The 22,535-nt window shown below is 50.9% G+C and overlaps 9 protein-coding genes across 9 annotated transcripts; 2 read left to right on the top strand and 7 right to left on the bottom strand.

Annotated features, from left to right (window-relative positions):
* Window positions 1-645: 645 nt before the first annotated feature.
* Window positions 646-1,221, bottom strand: Z517_07928 (uncharacterized protein; the record flags this gene model as incomplete). The annotated part of the gene is made up of 1 exon (XM_013426449.1): window positions 646-1,221. One exon carries the CDS (start codon window positions 1,219-1,221, stop codon window positions 646-648), a length of 576 nt encoding a protein of 191 aa, XP_013281903.1.
* Window positions 1,222-3,199: 1,978 nt separating this feature from the next.
* Z517_07927 (uncharacterized protein) lies at window positions 3,200-4,699 on the bottom strand (the record flags this gene model as incomplete). The annotated part of the gene is made up of 2 exons (XM_013426448.1): window positions 3,200-4,409; window positions 4,473-4,699. The coding sequence occupies 2 exons, from the start codon at window positions 4,697-4,699 to the stop codon at window positions 3,200-3,202; spliced, it is 1,437 nt and encodes a 478-aa protein (XP_013281902.1).
* A 441-nt stretch (window positions 4,700-5,140) lies between these two features.
* Z517_07926 (uncharacterized protein) lies at window positions 5,141-6,765 on the bottom strand (the record flags this gene model as incomplete). The annotated part of the gene is made up of 2 exons (XM_013426447.1): window positions 5,141-6,397; window positions 6,457-6,765. The coding sequence occupies 2 exons, from the start codon at window positions 6,763-6,765 to the stop codon at window positions 5,141-5,143; spliced, it is 1,566 nt and encodes a 521-aa protein (XP_013281901.1).
* A 281-nt stretch (window positions 6,766-7,046) lies between these two features.
* Window positions 7,047-9,362, bottom strand: Z517_07925 (uncharacterized protein; the record flags this gene model as incomplete). Its single annotated transcript, XM_013426446.1, has 1 exon — window positions 7,047-9,362. The coding sequence occupies one exon, from the start codon at window positions 9,360-9,362 to the stop codon at window positions 7,047-7,049; it is 2,316 nt and encodes a 771-aa protein (XP_013281900.1).
* Window positions 9,363-11,710: 2,348 nt separating this feature from the next.
* On the top strand, window positions 11,711-12,799 carry Z517_07924 (uncharacterized protein; the record flags this gene model as incomplete). Its single annotated transcript, XM_013426445.1, has 1 exon — window positions 11,711-12,799. The coding sequence occupies one exon, from the start codon at window positions 11,711-11,713 to the stop codon at window positions 12,797-12,799; it is 1,089 nt and encodes a 362-aa protein (XP_013281899.1).
* Window positions 12,800-14,156: 1,357 nt separating this feature from the next.
* On the bottom strand, window positions 14,157-15,492 carry Z517_07923 (uncharacterized protein; the record flags this gene model as incomplete). The annotated part of the gene is made up of 3 exons (XM_013426444.1): window positions 14,157-14,927; window positions 15,039-15,260; window positions 15,322-15,492. 3 exons carry the CDS (start codon window positions 15,490-15,492, stop codon window positions 14,157-14,159), a joined length of 1,164 nt encoding a protein of 387 aa, XP_013281898.1.
* Window positions 15,493-16,169: 677 nt separating this feature from the next.
* Z517_07922 (uncharacterized protein) lies at window positions 16,170-19,728 on the top strand (the record flags this gene model as incomplete). Its single annotated transcript, XM_013426443.1, has 2 exons — window positions 16,170-17,747; window positions 17,809-19,728. The coding sequence occupies 2 exons, from the start codon at window positions 16,170-16,172 to the stop codon at window positions 19,726-19,728; spliced, it is 3,498 nt and encodes a 1,165-aa protein (XP_013281897.1).
* Window positions 19,729-20,032: 304 nt separating this feature from the next.
* Z517_07921 (uncharacterized protein) lies at window positions 20,033-21,119 on the bottom strand (the record flags this gene model as incomplete). The annotated part of the gene is made up of 5 exons (XM_013426442.1): window positions 20,033-20,121; window positions 20,184-20,416; window positions 20,483-20,573; window positions 20,642-20,711; window positions 20,766-21,119. The coding sequence occupies 5 exons, from the start codon at window positions 21,117-21,119 to the stop codon at window positions 20,033-20,035; spliced, it is 837 nt and encodes a 278-aa protein (XP_013281896.1).
* Window positions 21,120-21,874: 755 nt separating this feature from the next.
* Z517_07920 (uncharacterized protein) lies at window positions 21,875-22,186 on the bottom strand (the record flags this gene model as incomplete). The annotated part of the gene is made up of 2 exons (XM_013426441.1): window positions 21,875-21,976; window positions 22,064-22,186. 2 exons carry the CDS (start codon window positions 22,184-22,186, stop codon window positions 21,875-21,877), a joined length of 225 nt encoding a protein of 74 aa, XP_013281895.1.
* Between the last annotated feature and the right edge of the window lie 349 nt (window positions 22,187-22,535).

The following is a 22,535-nucleotide window of genomic DNA, read 5'->3' as shown; positions in this document are numbered from 1 at the left end:
GACTCTGTAGCATATACCCTATACTCCGTACGCCTAAACACAGAGAGAAAGAGACGGACAATGGACAGTGGACAAGGGTTGATATCTTGATTCCGGTACACTGGTACGTATGTAGGATGTAGGTTACTGTAAGTTGCAAGGCTGAGACCATGGCTACCCCGTCAGCAGCCACCGCAGGAGACGTTCAGGTCCTGCTCCTGGTGAACCTGCTTCGAGAAGTTGCAATTTTGTCCGCTCTTGTAACAAGTTCTCGCTTCTGCAACTGATATAAATTTTTCGGTAGATTGATACGTCTTCTTCCCGAAGACCAACACAACATAGTTGACAAAAATCCCCAAAAGCAGAACCTGCAATATAATTCTGGGTATGTTAGATCATTGGCGACAAGACAACCGGAGCGCCCAACGCCGCAAATACATCATTACACCAAGGCCTTGCCATCGATGGCGGTGTAGTGGTCTTCCAACGCCCTGGCTCGCCCTCAAGCCGCAAAACACCCCAAGATCCCTTTCTTGGACGAACGCTTCAAGGCAAGTGCGGCGAACAAGATATACAATTCAGTGGGCACAAAGTACCATTCAAGAGGACAACGAAGCCAGCTCCCATCCAGCGACGAGTAACCAAAATTTTGTGGGATGACAAAGTTTACATCATCATCATCATTCTGGTAGCTCGCTTGCTGCTGAAGCTGGGGCGTGGGGAGCTTTCGCCGCCGGCCCATGGTTTGTGCAGGAAAGGTTGACCATCGACATTATCCCAGTGAGCAGTCTGTGTAGTGGCGGTGCTGCTTCGATTCGCGTTGTAGTGGGCTTTGGGAATGGGCATCAGGTCAATGGTGCTGCCGCGGTATAGTGGTCCCATCAGTCGGTCCTTGACCGACTTGTTTCGTCGAGGCATGGCTGACTTCTCAGGCGGGTTCTCGACGAATTTATCGGGCTTGTCTGAGCCATCTTGATTCTTCTCGCCTGCGAGGATGGCCCGTTCTTTATTGAGAGCTGCTAGATGTCGAGAGCGGCGGAAGTGGATGATGAAGAAGGCGAAGAGGCCAATGACGATAATGGCCACAACTGCGAGACCGACACCGAGACCAGCTTTGGCACCTGTGCTCATGTCGCGTTTATGAAGGTGTGAAATTGGCGAAGCCAGAGTGTTTGAGGGAAACATCGCCACGAGGGCGAGCAAAGCCGCAGGATACAGAGAATGAGCCATGGATAGTGACATGGCGATTCTGGAACAAAGTGAATCTGGATAGATTGCGATGACTTGTACGACGTCTTCGACCAGCGACACAGAAGTAATTCGAAGGGGAAAACCGAAGGAAAGATTGTTGGGACGGGTCGAGTGGTGATGTTGGAAAGAGGCGAGAAGATCTTCAGAGAGGATGAGGCGTACGGAGTAATATGCACGAAAGGGGACCAGGGCAAACCAGAGCCTGTGGAAACGGTGGGTAGAAGGGTGTGACGGAGGTCCTGAAAGACGTCAATGGATAGTAAGTAAGCACTTGATGGAAAAGAAAAAAGGGCAGGTATGTAAGGAACGAGTCACGGACAAGTAAAGATGCAAGAGGGAGACGCGGGTGTGAAGCTTGAGCGGCAGTATTTGGCGTCTTTGAACCTGATCTTGTCAATTCTCTTGAGCATCCAGGGCTGAAGTGGCACCAACGAGCAACAAGTGACCAGCAGCAAGCCACCAAGCATCCAACGCAGCGTCGGCGACACGGACAAGGGAAGAGGAAAAGGAGATGCGCCTATCCAAAAGGAGTACAAAAGAGTGGTTCTCCTGGTGGCCCGCAGCTTCATCTGAAACGTTGGATAGGCCGTTGACGGGCGGCTGATTGGAGGACGCGCTCGTATGGATCCCGCCAGGTCTGTCAGGCTCGAGAATAGAATAGACATTTAGACATTGCGTGGGACCTGGAGCTGAAAAGGACTGAGCGCAATGATGGACGGGGTTCCGTGATTGGATGCAGGGGGGGATGCACCGATCAGCCAGGGCTATCCTGGACCTTGGCTTTGTCTGGGGAAATTCAGGTTCGGATGGACGCGAATGGACATGGACGGACTTGGATCTGCTGCCTTGGGTCCGCGTAGTTTCTTGGTATTATCTTGACATTGCCACTGCTCGTAACTTGAGGAGAGAGACTCGGCTCGTATCAGGAGGCGCTTGGAGGGGGAACAAGTCAGACTGCGGTGAACGAGTCTTTGGTGAGAGAAAAGAGGGCATGGGAAAAATCTGGAAAAAGCCACACAAATCAAAGACTGTTTCAGGTCGGGCGCCTCTTCATCCTCTCACTCAACCTTTCCAGGCTTCCCACCTTCAACCTTCAACCTTTCAGCCTCCTGGGAACAGGGCTCAACCTTGAAACTCAGGTGCCCAGCGCACCCAACTGAGGAGCTTGTCCAGGCCCAGCTTGTCCAGGTCCCAGCGTTCCAGTCGCTACCAAACGGGCGCAATTCCACATCTCCATCTGCCTTTTCCTGTTCCTGATCATCCAGGAACGCGCTACGGACTTTTGCCTCCAGACCGTCCCATTACTACTGGCTGCATCGCATCGCGCGCGCACCGAGTGCCGGCCCTAAATCTTAGCCCCTTCGACTCCCACTCGTACGCAGCCCTCGCTCTGTCTTCTTCATGACATTTTCCTGGAAGCTTCATTTCCCATGTCACACGTGACGTAACATCAGAGACATGGGACACGCTTGGCTTGTTGACAAGAGATCGCGGGGCAGTAGCATGACAATTGTCACATCGAATGAACGTACGACTCGGGAGGATCAGAACTGGAACAATTGTGCTTCACACCAGGTCAAATAATATACCTGCCTCCCGAGTCCTCGTACAAACATCACGCATCACACGTTGCACGAAACATTGTCGCGTCTGCAACCCCCCATGAGATATACAGGGGGATCTGCCCGAATCCCTCCGAATGTGGTTCATGTGGGCTAGACAGCCAAAACACACAGCCTTGTGGGCTGATGTTTTCAATAGTTCCAAGAGCAGAGTTCGAGACAAGTCATCAGAAGATGGGATCGTTCGTCATCCTTCTGCTGACAACGAGGCTGTGCCCAAGAGATGGTGGGGGTAACGAATATTCTTCCAGAGTTGTCCCTACCATCATCTCCTGAGTCCTGGCCCCCTTTGCTAAAGTACCAACGGATGTTCCCTTTGAACTCCCTTTTTATGTTACGCGTGCCTTCTAAATATCCCCAAGCATGAAGCTCAATAAACTACCCACAGTAAGCCCGCCGACAAGCATCAATCCCATGAAACCTCCCGCTGCCTCTCTCTCTTCCGGTAGTACCCATTGTCCTGATCCCATCATACACTCACTACCTAGATACCCATTTGTCAAGCCAAAAAGGAATTGCACAATGACCAAGTAGAAGAAATCACTCCTTACCACTCCGCCCTTGTTCTTGATGTTGCAGAGGAAATACAATGGGATGAACAGAAGACGTGCCATTGCGATGCAGAACAGGGCAAACGGATAGTGCGTGAGGGAGATCCTCGGCCACAGTGTGATCAATCTGCCAGCCAGATCGCCTATGTTCCATAGCAGGAAGGCTATTGGGATAAAGATTGCCGAGTCAATGTTGTTGACAGATTGGATCGACGCCGTAAAGATCGGGAACACCATCGTCACAGCGAAACAGACAAAGACCGCCGACGCAAGGAAGGGCATTCTCATGAAGAGCGTGTGTATCGGTACTGAAGGCCGTTGCTCGATGACGTCGTCCGTACCCTCGTCTCTTGCCGCTGCAAGGCTTCCTGTCGTCAAGGCATCGCCTTCAGAAGCTTCGTTGGCCGTGGATTTGGCCGCCGATTGGAGAGCTCGACTTTTGGCCTCTCTTTTCAAGAGATAAAAAAAGGCAAATAGAGCAATGACTGAGATGGCAGTGGCCGTCAAGAAATAGACCAATGCTGAAGTGGGAGATTCGTCGGCCGCATCTGCACCATTGCCGTCTTTCTTAGCCGGGACCACCAGAACAGATATAATTTGCGCCATCGGTGGGAGGACACCTGCGACACCCTGTCCCGTCATGATACCCTGTGTATACTCGCTTCTTCCAAATCCTGATGCAAACGAAAACAATCCATTTTGTAGTAGACCCGTAGAGAAGCTTGCCGCGAAGATGGCCACAAGGAGGAAGCCGAAATACACGCCTGCGGACGTGGGCACGAGTGTTGACAGAGACAGCACAGCGAACACTGCAGTGCTGAGCACAAGGGATGAGGATATTCGCCTCGGGTATGACGCCCCCTTTTGCAGCTTTGTCAATGCTATCATCGACCCGAGATTCGTGACCGTCGACACCGACACCTCGGCGGCTTGAAAGTGGTTTAGGATCCATCGATCTCCGCGGAAACGGTGCTGGAAGTAAGGCGCTGCGGCGAGAAACATGTTCCTGGACGTTTCTTGTCAACGATGAACATAACCCAAGCTCAGAGAGCCGCAGAAAGTAACAAACCAGGCCCATAGCATCGCGACCCCCAGTAGGAGAAAAATGGCGTATTCAACCCATGAGAAAGGTGTCTGGATCCCAACATCCTCATCCGACCCATCTTGTATACTCTCATCGTCTCTTTCTGCATCACCTCGGATGGGTTGATATTCCTGTCGTGAACGAAACAAGCCCATGTTGGACAGTTGTGGAAGCTCGAAAGAGGGTGGTTGTTCGGTGGTGATCGTGGACATGTAGGAGGACGGGCAGCGCCGTCAGAGGTCAAGTCATCTAACCCTTCATCTCATTCCATCGTTTGTCGCGTCAACAGGTCCAAGTCATATGCACATCGGCAGAGCGAATTAAGATAAGTCGTGTGATGGACCGCCCTACTGGTACACGTAGTGGAGGATGAGACGTGTGAATGACGCATCCTTGATCAAAGGGGGCCGTATTGGCTTTCGCCACCCCCAAGCTTCCCGCCCGAGGCAATCACAACGTCTTTTCTTTCTTGCCTTTTATATTCACATTCGTTGTTCGGGAGCAAACAGTCATGTGCAAGGAGAAGACAGCACGATGAAGAAGGAGTGCGAATGGTCGACATTCTCATTACTCATGGCACATGATAATTCACCTTGCGGCGTCATCCCGCCCCAGCACCTCGCTATGCATTCGAAACAAAACCGCCGCCTCCTCTATTCCTCCATCTGGGCTTTAAAGGCCGCCACCTCAGCTGGCGCCAGCCATCCCTTCTCCACCGCCTCTGCGATGAGGTCGTCGGTGCCCACCGGCAACAACGTCGGTGTGACGTTGTTGAGGTAGGTCGACACCTCCATCAACTTCCCCCACAGCTCCAACTGCAGCGTCTTTGCTGCCCTGCTACTGCCTGGCAAGGTGGCACCCCTGCCAGCAGAGGTCTTTGCCAGCATGTCGGCCAGGAGGTACCCGAGCCAGAATAAGTTGGACTTGGGCAGGAACCTCTCGTACTTGTCCCTTGCCTCGTATTTCAGTCCTTCAAGTTCGGCACCCCCCTTGGCCTCCAGCTCAGCGGCCCTCGCCCACTCTCGGACGCGGCGATACGTCCTCCACTGCCGCTTCTCTGCCTCGGTCTCCGGGTTATAGGCCTCCGTTTCCCAGTACGACATTGGGTCGAAGACAACGATGTCACTGTCATCCCCTGCATTGATCCTGGCGCGTGACAAGGTGTAATCGATGATAGTGACTTGCAGGTTCGACATTCCCAGGACGACTTGTGGCCTGTCGCTCATCTCTTCAATGACTTTCTGTGATGCGTCCAGCGGGCCGTCCTTGGTCAAAGGCTTGAAGCAGATGTTGCCATTGTGCATATCGCGGTGTTCAAACTCGATTTGTTTCTCTGCCACAGCAAGACTCATTGCCGTCTTCCAGAAGATGTCATACACCTGAAATGCTGACAAGGGTCTAAGATGATAGATGGGCTTCCCGACATCGTTCATTTCCAGGATCGCGTAAAGCTGTTGTGGAGAGAAGTCCTTCAAAGGGCTGGTATGGTGTGCCGAAACAGGTCTGGTTGCTTTGAATGTGTCGAACGCTTCAAGAAGGACATCTGGGTATTGGCCGCTAACAATATGAATGCCCCGGCAGCGAACAAATCCGTGCAAAGCATCGACCGACTGCATCAGTCTAACCTCTCGGCCTACTGATTCGAGGTCGGTGATGTCGTTGTTGCTCTCTTTTGTCAGTTTGAACGGAATGATTTTGATGATGAGGCCGCCTCGTTTCTCTAGATCCTCAATGTCTGCGAGGTCTTTGCCCTGAAGTTTGAAGACGTCGGCATACGATCCCTCACCAAGCTTTGTGCATATGTACTTCTTCCCGATGCTTCGACCGAATTCCTGGAAGTCCTTGACAGCCTTTTGTTGTACGAGCGAGAGCAGTGGTTCGAGTTGTTGAAGTTCTAACCACGTGAGGTTCTATGTTGGAAGGTCAATTTTGTGAGATTCAGCTGAATGTCCTGAAGAGCAAAACATACCGCCATTTTCCTAGATGAAGCGATTTTTCGACGTCCCCGAGGCCGGTGGTGATGATTATCCGTTCCTTGCTCGACAGGAGGAGTGGGCTCGGGTAAGGGCTGCAAAGGTGTCTCTCTAACATCGTTGTGAACTGTCAGTTTCTCCATCTGGTCAACGATGTCGTTCTCATTGCCACCTCTGCCAAAGAGGTCGAAATGCATCGCACGTCTCTCCGCCGACTGGCCCTTCTTCTTGCCGTAAGTCTTGTCATTGCGACGGGCAGGCCGTTGCTGATTCTTCAGCTCGTTCAAGACGCCCAGGTCCGCCATTTTTTCACAAAATCTCACAAATATGACAAAGGGACAAAAGTCAGACCGCCTTACCGGGTTGAGTTATGTGAGTGTGAATGATATGTCCACTTACTAGTCCAAAAGACGTTAGCGCTGTGGTTGCTCTGAGAGACAAAAGCGGCGAGGTGTTCGAGTTTGAGTCTGTGAGAGAAAATAAAAGTTTGAGTCGCCGCTTTTAGTTGAAACGGAATAGAACAAGGTCTGGCAGAATGAACTGAGTTGGACGGACATTCACAGACCAGCATTATTCAATCTGCTATTCACCGTCTATAGTCCTCCCATGACGCATTAAAGAGATCTCTGTACACAACAATATCCTCTTGCCTCTTGTTCTGGCCATTGCTAATCTGTTGTCCCCGGTCCAAGGCTTGTTCAGTCCGCCTTGTCGCCCAGTGGCTTATCAAACGCCTCCGCTTGAGAGGGCTCAGCTTGCGATGGTAGAGGCTGGCTTCAATTCGATCATCATACTTGACCTGACCAGCTGGTTTCATGTCCCACATCTTGTCATATAGAGCCCAAAATCGTGTGAGCGAGGCGCGGTTTCTCGAACGCATCCACGCATTGGGTGCCTTGAGACGCATTCCCACAGCGAAAAGCCGTCGTAAGCGGTGGATAAACTCCCATCGGATGACGTATTCCTTGACTTCCACACCGTAGACGTCCCGAAGCCTCTTGAGCACGCGGGTCCATCTAAGACAACGTTCAGGGGAAACGGCACCCATTCCTTTGCGAGGTCTGAAACACCATGACATGAGCGACTTTTGGAACTTGTCGTCGAACAGGATGCTCAGATTCGTCCCTGAGCCGGACATCGGGACTTGAAGAACTTGTCCGTTAAGTCCTCCACTGCGGTACCACTCCGATATCCAGTAGGCGAGTAACTCCAGCTCTTTCAGTCGTCCTTGGCGACCGAGTGCCTTTATCGGCGCCCGCCAGAGCTTGATCTTGAAGTTTGTTCCCGAAGCAAGGATACTCTGCATCAATCCTATCAGGAATCCAACTTTGTCCACATCTCCACGACCGCCACCACCAGTGAGTTGTTTAGTGCTTCGGAAGAGAGAAACGACAAATTCAGGGAAGGATGAAGAGATATGTAAACCGTGCTCTTGTAAAGTCGACACATAATTTACAACGCTCTTCCAGTCGCCCACTTCCATCATTGCTCTCAACAAGAAGTTGGTGGATCGACTACGAGAGTAGTTGTCGAGATGTCCCTCGTTGAGAATGACAAGCGTACGATTTAGTTGTCCCCAGTCTTTTGTCCGGTAATACTCCGTCAAAAGCCGCTTTTGTAGCTCGGTATCCTCAAATACTTCGTGATGTAGATCATTGTCCACGAGCGCTCGGACCATTTCCCAATGCCCTGCATCACAGACATCTCTGATCAGCCGAACAAAAACAGACGATCCAGTGTCAATTTCGAGGTCGCGGAGTTTCTCGAAGCGAGCTTGTAAGGTGGAGAGATCCGGTGCAGCCAGTGTCATTTGACGAACCGCCAGCGGCCCGACCTCAATAAGTCCAATCATCCTTAGACTATTGACTGCAAAATCGAAAGAAAATGCCCGAGTGGCAAAGGCTCGCGCAACAAATTGATCGCTGAGTTTTGTCGGTGCTGATCCCATAGTCTTGCTTGCCACGATATTGAGGGAATCTGCAGGCACACCCGTGATTCTACTTCTGCCGATTGACCATAGACGTCTCGCCTGGGCTTCGAAAGAAGCACCAGCCTGGTTTAGCGGCAAGAGAAATTTTTCGAGACTTTCGTTGTGCAGAGCTAAGTAGTTGATGTAGGGTTCAAGCAGCTCGAAACGCGGTGGCAGGTCTCTCCTTGAGATCAAAAAAGAGTGCATCATGAAGGCATCAGATGACCGGTTTTGACTCCACAGATGAGAAGTAACCTCTGAATAGATCCGAGTCTGGGGAACCACATCGTAGACACTGCAGAACCCTTTTAGGGCATTGCCTTCCTTCGAGCGACAGGCAGCAAAGAAGACTGCCAGAAGATCATCACGCCCCTTATAGTGCTTCTGGCCGATGAAGGATGCGAACTGATAGGCTTCCAGGGGGCCCGACCCTTCCAAGGCAGCTCCAACAACCTCTGCAAACAACTTTGGACGTTCGTACTTCAGATGCTTGGCTTCCTTGCAGATTGACCAGAGAAAATGATGGTCCTCCGACCCTGCAGAGAGAAAAGTCTTCCACAGAGCTTCGACACGGGGGTCATCTCCTTCGAACCGAAAGGCTTCTCCACGGAATTTCATTCCTCTCCATATAGCCTTGATTCCATCATGGCCGTTGTGTAGAGCTTGGGCAATCAACAGGATCTCCCAAAGCTCTATGTCGTGACGATGGGAGGGCTTGTCGACTAGACGATCGCCAACGAACGACGTATGGCCCACGTCTGCCTCGAAGCGCAACTGATCTCGGGTTTTGATACCGTATGCCAGCCCACGGTCCAGGAGGCTCTCCCATTGTGCGTCATCGGAATGAGATTGCTCGGAGACAGCGGCTGAGAAATGGTCATCTCGATGCTCGTCGGGGCCATGCTTCGATACTGGGGTCGAGGTCGTCGTCATAGGCCGGCCGTGTGATAGATGCCATGCTGGTAAGAGCGGACTCAAAGCAATGGTCACGTACGAACGGGGTAATCGGGCTCGCCATTGGCTAGACAATACGTGAAGACATCGCGGCAGGGAGCATCTCTCAAGACGACCCCATAATAATCTCATGTAGCAGCATACACGTGACCTTTCATTAAACGCATCTAGGATTTCATGGCCACCAAGTGAAGAGGCTTGATCAAGAAAGGTAAGTTGCTGCCAATGAGGAAGAGAGTTGTAACCGAAAAACTGTAGGAGTGAAAAGTCAGGAGATTCTTGCTTCAAAGATACAGTCAAGTCACGTGCCTCAGAAAGGCTTGGCGGCTAGCTCCTGCGGTGCCATGGCGTGAGCCTGCGACCTCCGAACCTCAATCGAACCTCAGGCGCAATTCTTTGAAGCTCTCTACTCCACCTCTTTCAACCGACACTCAAGTGATTTGCCCTCCTGAACCGACAAGATGGTTGCTCCCACAGCTCTTCGAATGATGCAGGCAACCCGGGCCCGCATGTTTAGACCTGCTCAAGCTCAGCAGAAATCTGGGTACGTCGTGGAAGGGAAAACCACCAACATTCCGAACTTCCAGCTGCGGCACCAGGGGCATAGTACTGGAATCTAGCTAATCAGTTCCGGGTACAGGTTCTTTGTGTATCGAGAGAATCGTGTACCTTACTACCAACGTCTATTTCAGGGCCACGATGGAAAACGACAATGGTGGAAGGTTAGTAGACTCTTACCTTCTTGAATTAGACCTTCGTCCTGCCTCTGCGAACCCTCGGAGCCCAAGACCCAAACAGAGCAAAGGCCCGCTCTCTCCAAAACCGAAGAGAAGAAAGAGTTGCAAGAAATGCAACATCACCGAGATGTGGCCTTTTGGCGCAACAGCTCCGACAGTGACTTGTGTCTGGCCTAGAGTGCCCGAGTCAACGCTTTGGGGCTGTAGGGCATGCTCAGCTCAGCTTCTTGACCTTGTACATGCTGTCCTGCGTTCTGCGCTCGACCATGACTACCATGAGCCTTCCGCCGCACGTTCCGAAAAGGAATCTCCCACAGCAGCAACACTGGCTATATCGGACACTTTTCAGCAACAACCGCACAATGCCTGCCTGCAGTTTGGAGGATCAAGGGATTGTCCCGAACAGAAATCTGCCATCCCGTCCCATAAGTCCTTATGCACCCATCAGTCTCAATTCGATTCCTGGTCTCCACCTTGTCATTGCACATTTTTCAAACCTATTTTTGCTCTACCTGCCGATCAGCTTCGCTAACACAATCTCCCCACAGACTCATCGGAGCCCATTCATCCTGTATCCATACTACACGATCCTTTTGGGCAGCCTCACTTTCTCCGTGTACGGAATGACCCGCGTTCTGTTCGGTCACAAGACGCTGTGGTAGAGTGGAAGATTGAAGCGGAGGAGGAGAGAGTTGAAGTGCATATAGGTCTCTCTGGGCCCCAATGCAGCCGTTGTACATATCGCATCGCAGAATCGGAATCGAGGCGCAGTATCTCAAAGAGTTGTCCTCAATATCAAGACTACGAATCCTTTCTTGTTTCCACAACCGAGACCATTGGCTTGCAGGTACATCAGTCCAGCCATTTTGGATCAGTGTTTTGTTTGCTTGAGGGGGATTTCCTATACAAGCAGCTTTGCGTCTTCATCTTGCCGCCGGCAAGTCCATCACGTGCCTCGCTGCCAAGCAAACCCCAGCTGATTCTGAATGTCAAGGCTTGAGTGTCAATGAGTCTCCGAAGGACATGTCTCAATTTTAACGCCAACGCAAGACCGCAGGGCTGTGAAAGTCTCAGTTTCCGAATGTTGGTCTTCCTGCGAATCGAAGCATCTTTGGTATGCACGTTTATTTAAGCCCTGGGACGGACCCCTGCTTGTTAGTTTGGCCTGTTCATGGGTTCGACTTTTGTGCAATATGATTGGCCTTTGCTTCGGAGATTGGTCCCATGTCTGTCATTGAACAACCGTCGATGCTTTCGCTTACCAGGATGCGTGGTCTTCCTGACACTGCTCTATACTTGCCTATTCGTGGCCATCCCTCCAAACATGGACGAGCTTGACACTATGTCACGCGCCGGCCCGCATCTGGGTTGTCAATCGTGTTTCTTTCTGTATGAATCTTGTCCACTGAAGGCCTCATCACGAGTTACAGGGACAGAAAGTCCAAATTGATGATTGATCCCTGAAGCTAACCCAGTGGTTGATTGCGGCAGAAGCGATGTCTTTATACCAGCGCTACAACTGTCTTAAATATCTATTGTTCCCTCTCGCTCATTCATGAGAAGCATGATGCTCTGGGTAGATGCTCCACGATGTTTTCTTACTGCCTATTTCTCGTCTTGTTTTTGAGCAGAGCATCGATTTCATCGCCACTGAAATACCTTGACAAACGTGACCTGCCAGCTTTCGTCTGCCAATATGGTAAATCTCTGTCTCTATACTCTCTTCTGAAATCTGGAGAGGAGCTGACAAAGTCTATTCCAGCGCCGGTGGCATACCTTGACTCCTCAGAGATCTACTTCCCCAGCTCTATCGCTGATCAAGTAACGCACACACATCCCGAAGATGGCTCAGGAAACGACATCGCTGGTGCTCCCACACCCCTGACTCTCGACAATCTCAACAGTCTCAATAACTTTGCCTCCTCCGGTACGGACGTTTACCTCACATCCAATGAAGGCATCGAGGCTCTCCCGTCTTGGTTCCGAGGTGTCGAGCCTGATGCCTCTGGCTCAACAGGCCCCTCTGTTGCGAGCCTCATCGTCACCGTCTCCAAACCGAACAACATCCTCGACGCATTCTATTTTTACTTCTATGCCTACAACCAAGGAAACTGGGTTTTGGGCCTCCCCGCTCTCGAGTTTGGGGACCATGTCGGTGATTGGGAGCACACGATGGTCCGCTTCGTCAACGGCGCGCCCACGGCCATGTGGTTCAGCCAGCACAGTTCCGGGGAGGCCTTCACCTACTCCGCCGTGCAGAAGTACAACAACGGCGACCGACCGGTGGTGTACGTGGCGAACGGCACGCACGCCAACTACGCCACGCCGGGGACGCACGACCACACGATCCCGGGCCTCAACCTCCCCGCGGGCCCGCTGGAGGACCACACCGACGCCGGCGTCTTCTGGGACCCCCTCGCGACCGCGTACGCCTACAGCTACGACACCGCGACCGGCGTCTTCGCCGCGTACAACGCCCGCGATCCCACCGCCTACCTAGACTTTGCGGGCCAGTGGGGCGACAACCAGCTTCCCGACAGCACGCCGGGCCAGATTGACATCTTCGGCGAGCGCAAATACGTCGCCGGTCCCACCGGGCCCAGGGACAAAGATCTGGCCAGGTCGAACGTCTGTCCTGGCACCCAGAGCTGCTCGGTTTCGAGTATTCTCCTCCCTTGAAAGAAAGGGGGGATCAAATCATGGGGTCAAAAATTGTGCGCCCTCTCTTGATTTTTGATTTTTGATTCTTGAATTTGGAAAAGCAGCAGCAGCGCGGATACCGATCGGATGACGGAGAGAACTTTACGTGAACTTTATATACACTTGGACGAGCACAGGACCGCCCTATCTCCCTCCCCCTCCCCTCCACACATTTTTCCCCCTTCAAGGTAAGAGAAGACTTTGGCTTATCGAATACTATACTATGGATGACAGGATCTGTCTAGTGTAATTGGTTAATCGGAATCGTGTCGGCGGTTTGGCGTGAGATCACCAGATATAGACGAGTGCATAGCAATGCAGACAGATGTATACATATTATATACACCCCGAACTGTCCTTCGTTCATTACCATTTTCGTTCAGGAAAGGGAGCGAGGCCGCGTTAATCGAGCACGTGACGGAGCACCGAGGAGGCCCGGCCGAGCCCGGGAGAGCGTCGCTGTCGGAGATATCCGCGTCATATGCGACTACGGCTGCTCGACCTCAAGCATTTCCTGAAGCGTAGCACCGGTAAGCGACATCGAAATCAACTCGCAAGCGACTATTTGCTTACGATAGACCATAAGCCTAAATTTGATCGGTGTCCCTGTGGTGAGTATAGGGCGATGGCAGCTGAGGTAATAGTGGCTCAATTTCCCAAGGCAGGGCGTTGCACCACACATGCGTGCTGTGGGAAGAGGAGATGAAGTTACCATCAGTCTGCTTCTCGAAGGGGCTGCCGTGCCGGGCTCCCCGAACGGACGAGGTCAGTCACCTCTGACGGTGGCCAAGAGGCGGGAAGATAGGACTATTATCACGCTGCTGGAATTCAACTTTACAATTGGGCACCTACGCAGAGGCATTTTCATTTGTTTATGATTTAAGGCGCGCACGCAGGCAAAGCTGGAAGGAGACTGCTATATCTATACCAAGGCGTTATGGATGAATAAAGAGCAGAATGAAGGAGCCAGGACCGCCGCCGATTGAAGCCTTCTGGTCAAAGCTCTCAAGGATCTTATCGGTGGCGACAGATGGAGAAATGGGATCGTGGTGGTGACGAAGCTTTCAGGCTCGGATGGGGGGGATATCACGCATAGAGCATCGACCGTGGACGAGATTACGACATGAACTTTGAAATACGCCGCTAGCATGCATCCCAAGCTGTGCAGTTACACCTGCCGCGCTCGTGATGGCAGGCTGGCACTATCCCGATTCCGAGATCCGCTTCAGCATCTAGCGCCTGGCCTTGATCGAGGCGGATCCTATGTATTCCACTCGCGCCGTCGATTGAGGCCAAATCTCTCCAACGATCCGACCGTAGATCGGCGTTATCAGATTCAGCGCGAGCGGCTTGACGATGATTTCGGATTCACTACCATTCCCTCCAACTCCGGCACACTACGATTAATCTCATCCAAGAACTCGGCGACGTCCTTATAACCGTCCTTCCCAGACTTGAGTGGATCAGACTCGCAGGCAGGCTTGGCCTCCCACCCCTGCTCGTCTCCATCATGCCGCTTTCCAGAGACCTCGCTGACTTTGACGAGTACCGGGACGATACCACCTGGTGGTAGAGAAAGCGCACTATGGCCCACGACTCGCAACGTCGCCTCGATCGTCTCACTGTGGCTCGTTATGCTGATATACGTACTTTCGTCGTGCGCGAAGACATCATCGAGTAACGCTCGAACACGTCTATCTTGGCGTCGAAGTGACTCGCGGCGAGTAGGAGAGTGCAGCTCATCGTTCTCTGTGAAAGAGTCTTCGATCCGGAAGTCGGGAAAGTTGGCCTGAATATATGATTTCGTGGGCCGTACGTCGCAGGATTGGATACCGTATCTTTCACGGAGGAATTCTTTAACCACAGGACGGAAGGTCTGAGACGGTGGCAGAGGTAGGCCGGAGAAGGTGAGCTGGGCGGTTTGCATCGCCCGGGTGAGTGGACTGCTGTAATAGGTCTGAGGCAAGGGCATCTTCTGGGTTGAGCTCAAGTTCTGCCAGAATTTCGATACGGTTTTGGCTTGGTGTCTGCCGAGAGGGGTTAGGTGGGCATCGAGATAAGTTATGCTTGGGACGTTAGGATCTTGGTCGAAGGCGCCATAGTAGCACTGGATGAGAACAAAACCTCTCAGTGACAAGAACAGAACGAAGCGATCCTCGGTGGCAGAGGATTAGGTTTCGATCTCGGAATCGGGATGAAGGGAGACTAGAAGACTTACATCCCACGCAGCATCGCCATAAAACATTATGCCAACATTGTGATACCCTTGACCATGTCTCCCGAGGTAGAGGAGTCGATATGTCACTTCTTTCGGAGCTCTCTGATTCATGACTTTCAATTTATGGGTGAATCGTTGCCATTGAGTAAGAAGCTTGCCATTATCCGGCAACAACTTGTCGGTGTCATACCTTTGCTCTATTAGGTCGAAATCCTCTTCCGTCTGCCGCGGTGGAGATTGTCAGATAGCGTTCCCAGCATTTGCGTATAGAGATGGCACATACGGCATGGAGTCTGCTTGAAATTGGCCTCGCGACATCTTGACTAAGGAATCCGACCACAGTACTGTAATCGTAGTGCCACTCCTGGCTCTTTTCCACTTCATTCCTGGTCCCAGCCGTGGAAGCCTCGGAAGGTGACAAGGACTTGATCAACGAAGATCCAGTCTCGCTCATGATGAAGTTGAGTAAGGCAAAGCCAACGCCAACGAAGAGGATGAAAACAAAGTCTCAGGATCTGCGCTCCCGCGTCAGTCTAGCGAGGGACGACGGGTCCCATCATACTAGCTATCATCTGACTGCGCATCTCTTGCTTGGGTCTGGGCTTGGCTCGCTGAATTTTGTTCATTCTGAATAGCATATGTGTTCTCGGAAGGGAATGGCTAACTTGTCTCGCAGCTTTATTATGAAACATGGGAGGAAGCGACAACCATCCGCAAGTACAGTGAATGAAATATAAGGTTTGTTGTGTTTTGACTTGCAATGTTGGCCATGCACGCACGATACCAAGGTCGTGCAGGGTTCGGGTCGTGTGAGGTGAAGAAATCTGGGTAAGACTCTCAGACCCAGGCTCCTAGGTTGGCTCTGTTAGTCGCCTGAAGGCCAAGATCCAACATGGGCTGAACAAGGCAACAACGCAGGCACAAACAAGGCGTCAACTGCGTTCGAGACTCTCTTCACCAGCACGCGCAAGACGCGCCACCTTGTGCGCATTGTCTTCGACAAGGCAGTCGCTACGTACTGCAGCCTAAATTCAATCTTCTCTCACAACAAAACATACAACTTCGATTGTATGCCGATCCTGCGACGAATACCTACGAGAACCCTCTTTCCTGTCGAGATTAGTCTGACTGATGCGTCTTCTACAATGCGACAAAAGTGGCAAGTTCATCCTGACCAAGGATCTGGTTAAAGATATTCCCCCATTTGCTATCCTTTCACACACTTGGGGAGCGGACACAGAAGAGGTCACCTACAGAGACATTGTTGAGGGTAACGGCGAGACGAAGGCTGGTTATGACAAGATCCGATTTTGTGGGGAACGCGCAAAACGCGACGGCCTGGAATACTTCTGGGTGGATACATGTTGCATAGATAAGTCGAACAGTACAGAGCTTGCGGAGGCTATCAACTCCATGTTTCGATGGTATCACGATGCGGCAAAATGCTATACCTATCTCTCAGATGTCTCGGGACCTGCGTCAGACACCGTCAAAAAGTCCGAACAACTTCCTTGGAAGTCGCAATTTCGCAAGAGCAGATGGTTTACTCGAGGTTGGACCCTTCAAGAACTTGTTGCTCCACGGACAATCGAGTTCTTCTCTAAGGAGCACTGTCTTCTTGGCGATAAGAGATCGCTTGAGCAAATAATTCATGAGACAACAGGCATTGCCCTCGAAGCTCTTCGAAAAGATCGGCCGTTGCACGACTTTAGTGTCGACGAGCGTATGTCATGGGTGCGAAATCGCAATACGACACGGCCAGAAGACGCAGCTTACTGTCTTTTAGGCATCTTTGGTGTTTACATGCCGCTCATCTACGGTGAAGGTCAAGAGAGGGCGCTACGTCGCTTGTGGAAAGAGTTCAAAGAGTCGCCGCAGCCCCAATCAGTCTTGTCCAAAGACGTTCGATCGGATCCTTCTGCAGGAAGCGAGGATCAACGATTCAAACCCTTCACGTCGTCTTTCAACGATGCACCTGTTGATCTGCTCTCCATTCATTTCATGGACCGTCAGCCACAGCTGACTCAAGTACGAGATGCTCATCAAGTTTGTGAAGAGAATCTACCCGCTCGTTGTGCTCTCTGGGGCATTCCGGGCGTTGGTAAGACACAACTAGCAATTCGATATTCGAAAATGTTCTTGGAAGGCCCAACAGTGTCAGCATCGTTCTGGATATCCTGCTCTACTTTAGAAAAGGTGCATCTAGGCTTCTCGAGGATCCTGGACCTTATCGACCATCCCGATCAATTCAAACAAGAGCAAAATGCGCGAATTATTGCGGCTCGTCGTTGGCTCGAACAACCTGAGGTCAGTGGAATATACCGTTGGCTCCTCGTCCTCGACAACGTTGACATGACAACAATCGATTTTCTTCGCGAAAACTTGCCACGACAAGGCAGACGAGGTCGACTCCTTATCACTACGCGGACTGAAGCCGTTGCTCAGGCCGTTTGCAAAGCTTCTGGAAGGTTGCATCCATACTTCGAAATCAAGCCGCCAACGGTGGAGGACTCAACCACCTTTTTTTTCAAATCAGTAGGAGTTAGCGAAAACTCGATGTCGATTGATGGCCGGCGCCAAGTCACTGACCTAATGAAATGTCTTGGATGTCTACCTTTCGCTGTAGAGCACGTTGCATCTTTCATGAGTCAATCACGCCAACCCATCGAGGTTTTCACGAGATTGTATCAAGGCAAACAGAAATCAGACGTAAGCTCGACTTTGCACCATTATTTGACCTTGCTGCAATGGAGGCGTCTAACGTGCATAGTTTTTCAACTGGCAAAACTTGTTCTCAGCCTACGAAGTAAAGTCGATCTCGGGCATTTTTCAGTCCCATCTCCATAGTCTAAGGCGATCGAGTCCTGAGGTCTATGGTTTGCTGAATATACTCGTGTTCTGGGACCCCGAAAGGATCGAGTTCGAAACAATCAAAACGGGCGCTTACTTTCTGCTTTCTTCATCGGAACCGACCCAAGAACCATCGAAATTGGAACAAAATCGGCATTGGACACAATGTTTTATTCCGAGCCTGATCAAGGTCAATTGTTTTGGGTTTGCTTCCCACAGTCAAAGCTCCGCGAGGGATGCTCAAAACTTGGATCCCAAAAAAGGTGCGTTACTATCTTCCGAGCTGGAATCAATGATCAACATGATGTCCTCTGAAGTACGGCTCCAAAGTGCATTGCAACAGCTTCAGATGTTCTCTCTTATCAAGCGTAGGTCGGCTGAAGAAGGGGGAGCATATAGCATACATGATCTCACCCAGACTTTGGTTCACGTGGCTCTTGAATCGGAAGGCACATATCTACAATGGTTCAAATGCGCAGTCACAATGGCTTGCGGAGCATTTCGTGAGATTGAGAATCCTAATATGCCCGAATACTGGCATAAATGTGACGACTTGATCTCACATACCCTCTCGCTGACAAAGTACGGCGAATTGGTAGACCCCAACAACGCCGAAATTCTAACAGCGCGTGGCAACGCAGCTGCGTACTGGTGCGAGCGTGGTAGATACCACGAGGCTCGCGAGATGTATCGGCAAATACTGCGTATCGGCAGTACTGGTGATACCGAAGCAATTCAGTGGGAACTCGGTCTCGCGCAAGTCAATTGGCACCTGAGCAATCACAGTGAGTCTGCATTGCTGTATGAGCAAGTACTGCGGATTCGACAATCGCAACTTGGTGCTGATCACCCCGATGTTCTGCAAGTTGTCGAAAACTTGGCACTCGTGTACCGGTCACAAGCCCGGTATGAAGAAGCTCGCTCAATGCTAGAACATGTCCTCGAGAGTCGCAGAAAGAGTCTTGGACGAGACGATCTTGTCACTGTTCAGGCTATTGAGAATCTTGCAATAATTATCAACGAATCTGGGGAAGCCGAAAATGACCACGCCCAATATCTTGAAGCGGAAAGTCTGCACAAACTAGCGTTGACTTATCGAGAAGCTCAATTAGGGGCGGACCACCTTGACAGTTTGTGGACGGCTGATAATCTCGCAACCAACTATCGAGCTCAAGGTCGACACATGGAAGCCCTAGAGATCTACAAAAGAGTTCTCAAGGGACGCATATCCCAACTGGGAGAAGATCACCCGCAGACGCTGTGGACAGTTGCCAACCTTGCATCGGCATATACTGGTCTAGGTCGCTTGCAGGAAGCCGAGGCCATGTACAGGCGGGCAATCGTCGCCAACGGGAAACAGTTAGGCCATGACCACACACAAACTCTCTGGGTAGTCGAGGGCCTAGCGGATGTCTACCACCAGCATTCACGGTTCGAAGAAGCAACAACTTTGTACAACCGAGCATTACGTGGCATGCAAGGTCGCGTAGGAGCTGAGCACCCAAGCGTTATGCGGATAATGCATAAGTTAGCGAACCTTTACCGAGACGGCAATGATGTTACAAAGTCGATTAATATGTTTGAGAGAGTTCTAGAGCTTCGTAAATCGGGGCAAAGATCTGGCAGTGCAGAGATCCTTCGAACATATCACGACGCGGCTGCCACATATGTCAGTATGGGTATGTACAATGAGGCTGAGCAGTGCTATAGACAAGAGTTAGCCCAAAGTGCTGAGGAGTTGAGCAGTCTGCACGTGGAAACCAAGAAACGGGAGCAGAAACTGGCTGACTTCTTGAAAGATCGAGAATTGCAGAGCAAAGCAGCCAATGGTGATGCGTAGGAAGCTGTGGGAAGGCGATGGCCTCTGAGCAAATGTCGAAGAGACGAGGGGGATTGGTGGGATATGCTTGATCATAACGTTGTCTTCAGTTGTATCCCAACGAATTTCATCGATATTGTTGCTCTTTGGATATACTTCATATCAAGAAATCTGTAATAAGTCACTTTTCCCAACGACGCATCGAAGTACCAATGAAGTGATGAAGGTCTGCAGCAAATACCCGGTTCATAACACGTTAGTGTTCAAAACATGACTGGCTTCCTTGACATCCCTCCAATCTTTTTCCCGCACAACTTGAACATCCCTACCCACAAATGATAGCCCTAACCTCAATACTTGCCCTCTTAGTATTCCCCGAAACCGACGGATCGATAAAAGCCGTATGCGGCGCAACTACTACACATCAGTCACTGTACTCAACCCTCGAGTCAAAATCACTAAAACTTATGACTTACACCTAGCCACGCCCTCCAAGTTATCATCGATCTTAAACAACACGATATCATCCTTCGACATTCCCTTCTTGCAGTACCACCGGTGCGCAGGGTTATACGTTACTTCAAACCCTTCCTCGCTGAAATGTGGGTAGACTATGTCGATTCTGTGCAGGTCTCCTGGTGTTATACTGCGGTAGTCGCAGACTGCGAGGGGAGCGTCAACGTTTGCCCCGGCGACACAGCGCCAGATGCTATTCGTAATTATCAGCACCAAGTTGATGTGGATTGTTTGCGGGTTTGCTAAGGGTTTCACTTACTCTACGTAACGGTAACGACCACTTCTGATTGCGGCCGCTTCAGCTGGGAATTGGAATTCTAGGCGTTTTGCGCAGGACTCGGGAGTGTTGTCTAAATATTGGGGCTGGATTAAAAAGGGTGAATTGCTTTTGAAGGGGTGTTAAGTTGCTTTTGCTTACCGCAGTGGACTCGGAATATGGGACTCCTCCATGTGCCATCCCCTGATTTTGTCGTGTCGTTGGTTCGAAGCTTGTTTGGTGTTAGTGATGCTGTGCATCTTAGATAGTGGGAAACGCGCCGTACATTGTAATTGTAGATGAAGACCTTCTGGCACTTGAAATATTCCTTCAGCCATGCCGATATGGCTGGGAGATATTCTGATTGTACACTTTCGTCCATCCAGTCTGATATGTTTGTCGGAAGGTGCATGAATTGGAAGCCTGTCTCATCGAGTTCAAATATGTCTTCTCTGCCACTAATATCACGTATGTCGACAAGGTGGTCGCTTTCAACGAGGTTAGTACGCGCTAGCGGGGTTCCGCAGGGTAGCTGGCTGAAATATGGCTTCTGGTTTTTGTAGAGCTCCAGAGGAGCAAGATAAGTAATGGTGGCACCTTGGACTTTGGGTAGTCTTGTACTTGGATCCGAGATATCCATGGTGGACGCTGACGACAGGTCAAACTCAGAGTCAGAGTCACTGAGTTTGTAGGGAAATACCTTGGTTTACAATTTTCGAAGTGAACTTCTTTCGACAGCTGCCTGCTTCAACTTTCATTAGCAGACTTCTGAGCCAGTTCCGCCAAGGTTGATCAAATGGCCGGTCGGGGTCGAATTGCCACGAGAGAACTTCTGGAAATTCGGATAGAAGCCAAGAATTGAAGTTATCTTCTGACCTAGGTGGCCAAAATGCTTTCCATGGTCGCCGGGCTATTTCTGTGGGTGAGAAATCTTTGGCAGACGAATGGTCAGGCTGTTCGGAATCATAAAACCACAAAAGATCGAGGCTATCATTGCTTGACATCATGAAACAACGCTGTGAAAGGAATTAAAGGTTAGACTTAAAATCTTGAACAAAGAAGGTCATGCGAAAGACCCCTCGAACAGATCAAACGTATCTCAGCTTCTGGAAGAATGAATTCCACTTATTTGTAGGACATACAGACTTTGTAGCTGAACCATCTCTCTTTCTTCGCGTCTAGCCCAATGACTCTCAGTCTGATTTCGTGTGAACCCCTTCTCCGCACTCTGTTCGTCAATCACATTAGGTCATCACACCGGTTAGTGGTTCTAGCCAATGATCCGTCAACACGTTCCGAGCCACCGGGACTTTCAGCCGCAGGGACTTTGTGATTGTCCACATTTACTCGGTACACTTGACACTATTGGACGAGACCTGGCACACAGCCGGGCTCTCAGAAGTTGACGATTGCTCGGATAGCAGATTGGCTGTCACTGACGGGTGATGGTACGCCGTTCCGATCATCAGGGTTAACCTTCCCTGTTTTAAGTAGGGCCTGCATTTGTCAACATTAGAGGCGTGGCCGTAATCGTCCTGTCGGTCAGTCTCTGTGCTAAGCAGTGCCGGGATTATCTTCTCATACCCGCTTAACTGCTGCCAACATCAGTGGCATGTAGCCATAGCCATCCCGACGATCTAGGTCGACCTTCCCCGTGTCAAGTAAGACCCCAACTGCCGTCTCATCCCGCTGAAATAACGCCGACATTAGTGGCGTATGGCCGTATGTATCCTGCCGGTCAATCGGACGCGTCACGTGCTGTAATTACGGCCGCGTTGCTATGAGACCTGGCAGCTTCGAAGAACGTCTATATTGTGCCGCGTCTTCTGGATATGTTCGCGGATCCTCTTACGGTTCCGTACTGTAATGGGCTGGGTAGGTCGAAAGAAGGATAGTACAGTCACGTGACTGTACAGAAGACATGACATGGGTTTTCCGTTAAGTATTGCTGAGAGAACTCCAAGGAGAAGACAGGCGAGAATCATCAATCTGTAAGGCGTCGACAACAACTAAGTCTTTATTGTATTGTGTTCTTCTTACTGCTACCGCTACTACT

The sequence above is a fragment of the Fonsecaea pedrosoi genome (genome assembly GCF_000835455.1).
Source record: "Fonsecaea pedrosoi CBS 271.37 unplaced genomic scaffold supercont1.5, whole genome shotgun sequence".
Lineage (NCBI taxonomy): Eukaryota > Fungi > Ascomycota > Eurotiomycetes > Chaetothyriales > Herpotrichiellaceae > Fonsecaea > Fonsecaea pedrosoi.
The sequence above is the reverse complement of the archived record's forward strand: the minus strand, read 5'-3'. Positions and strand labels throughout refer to the sequence as shown.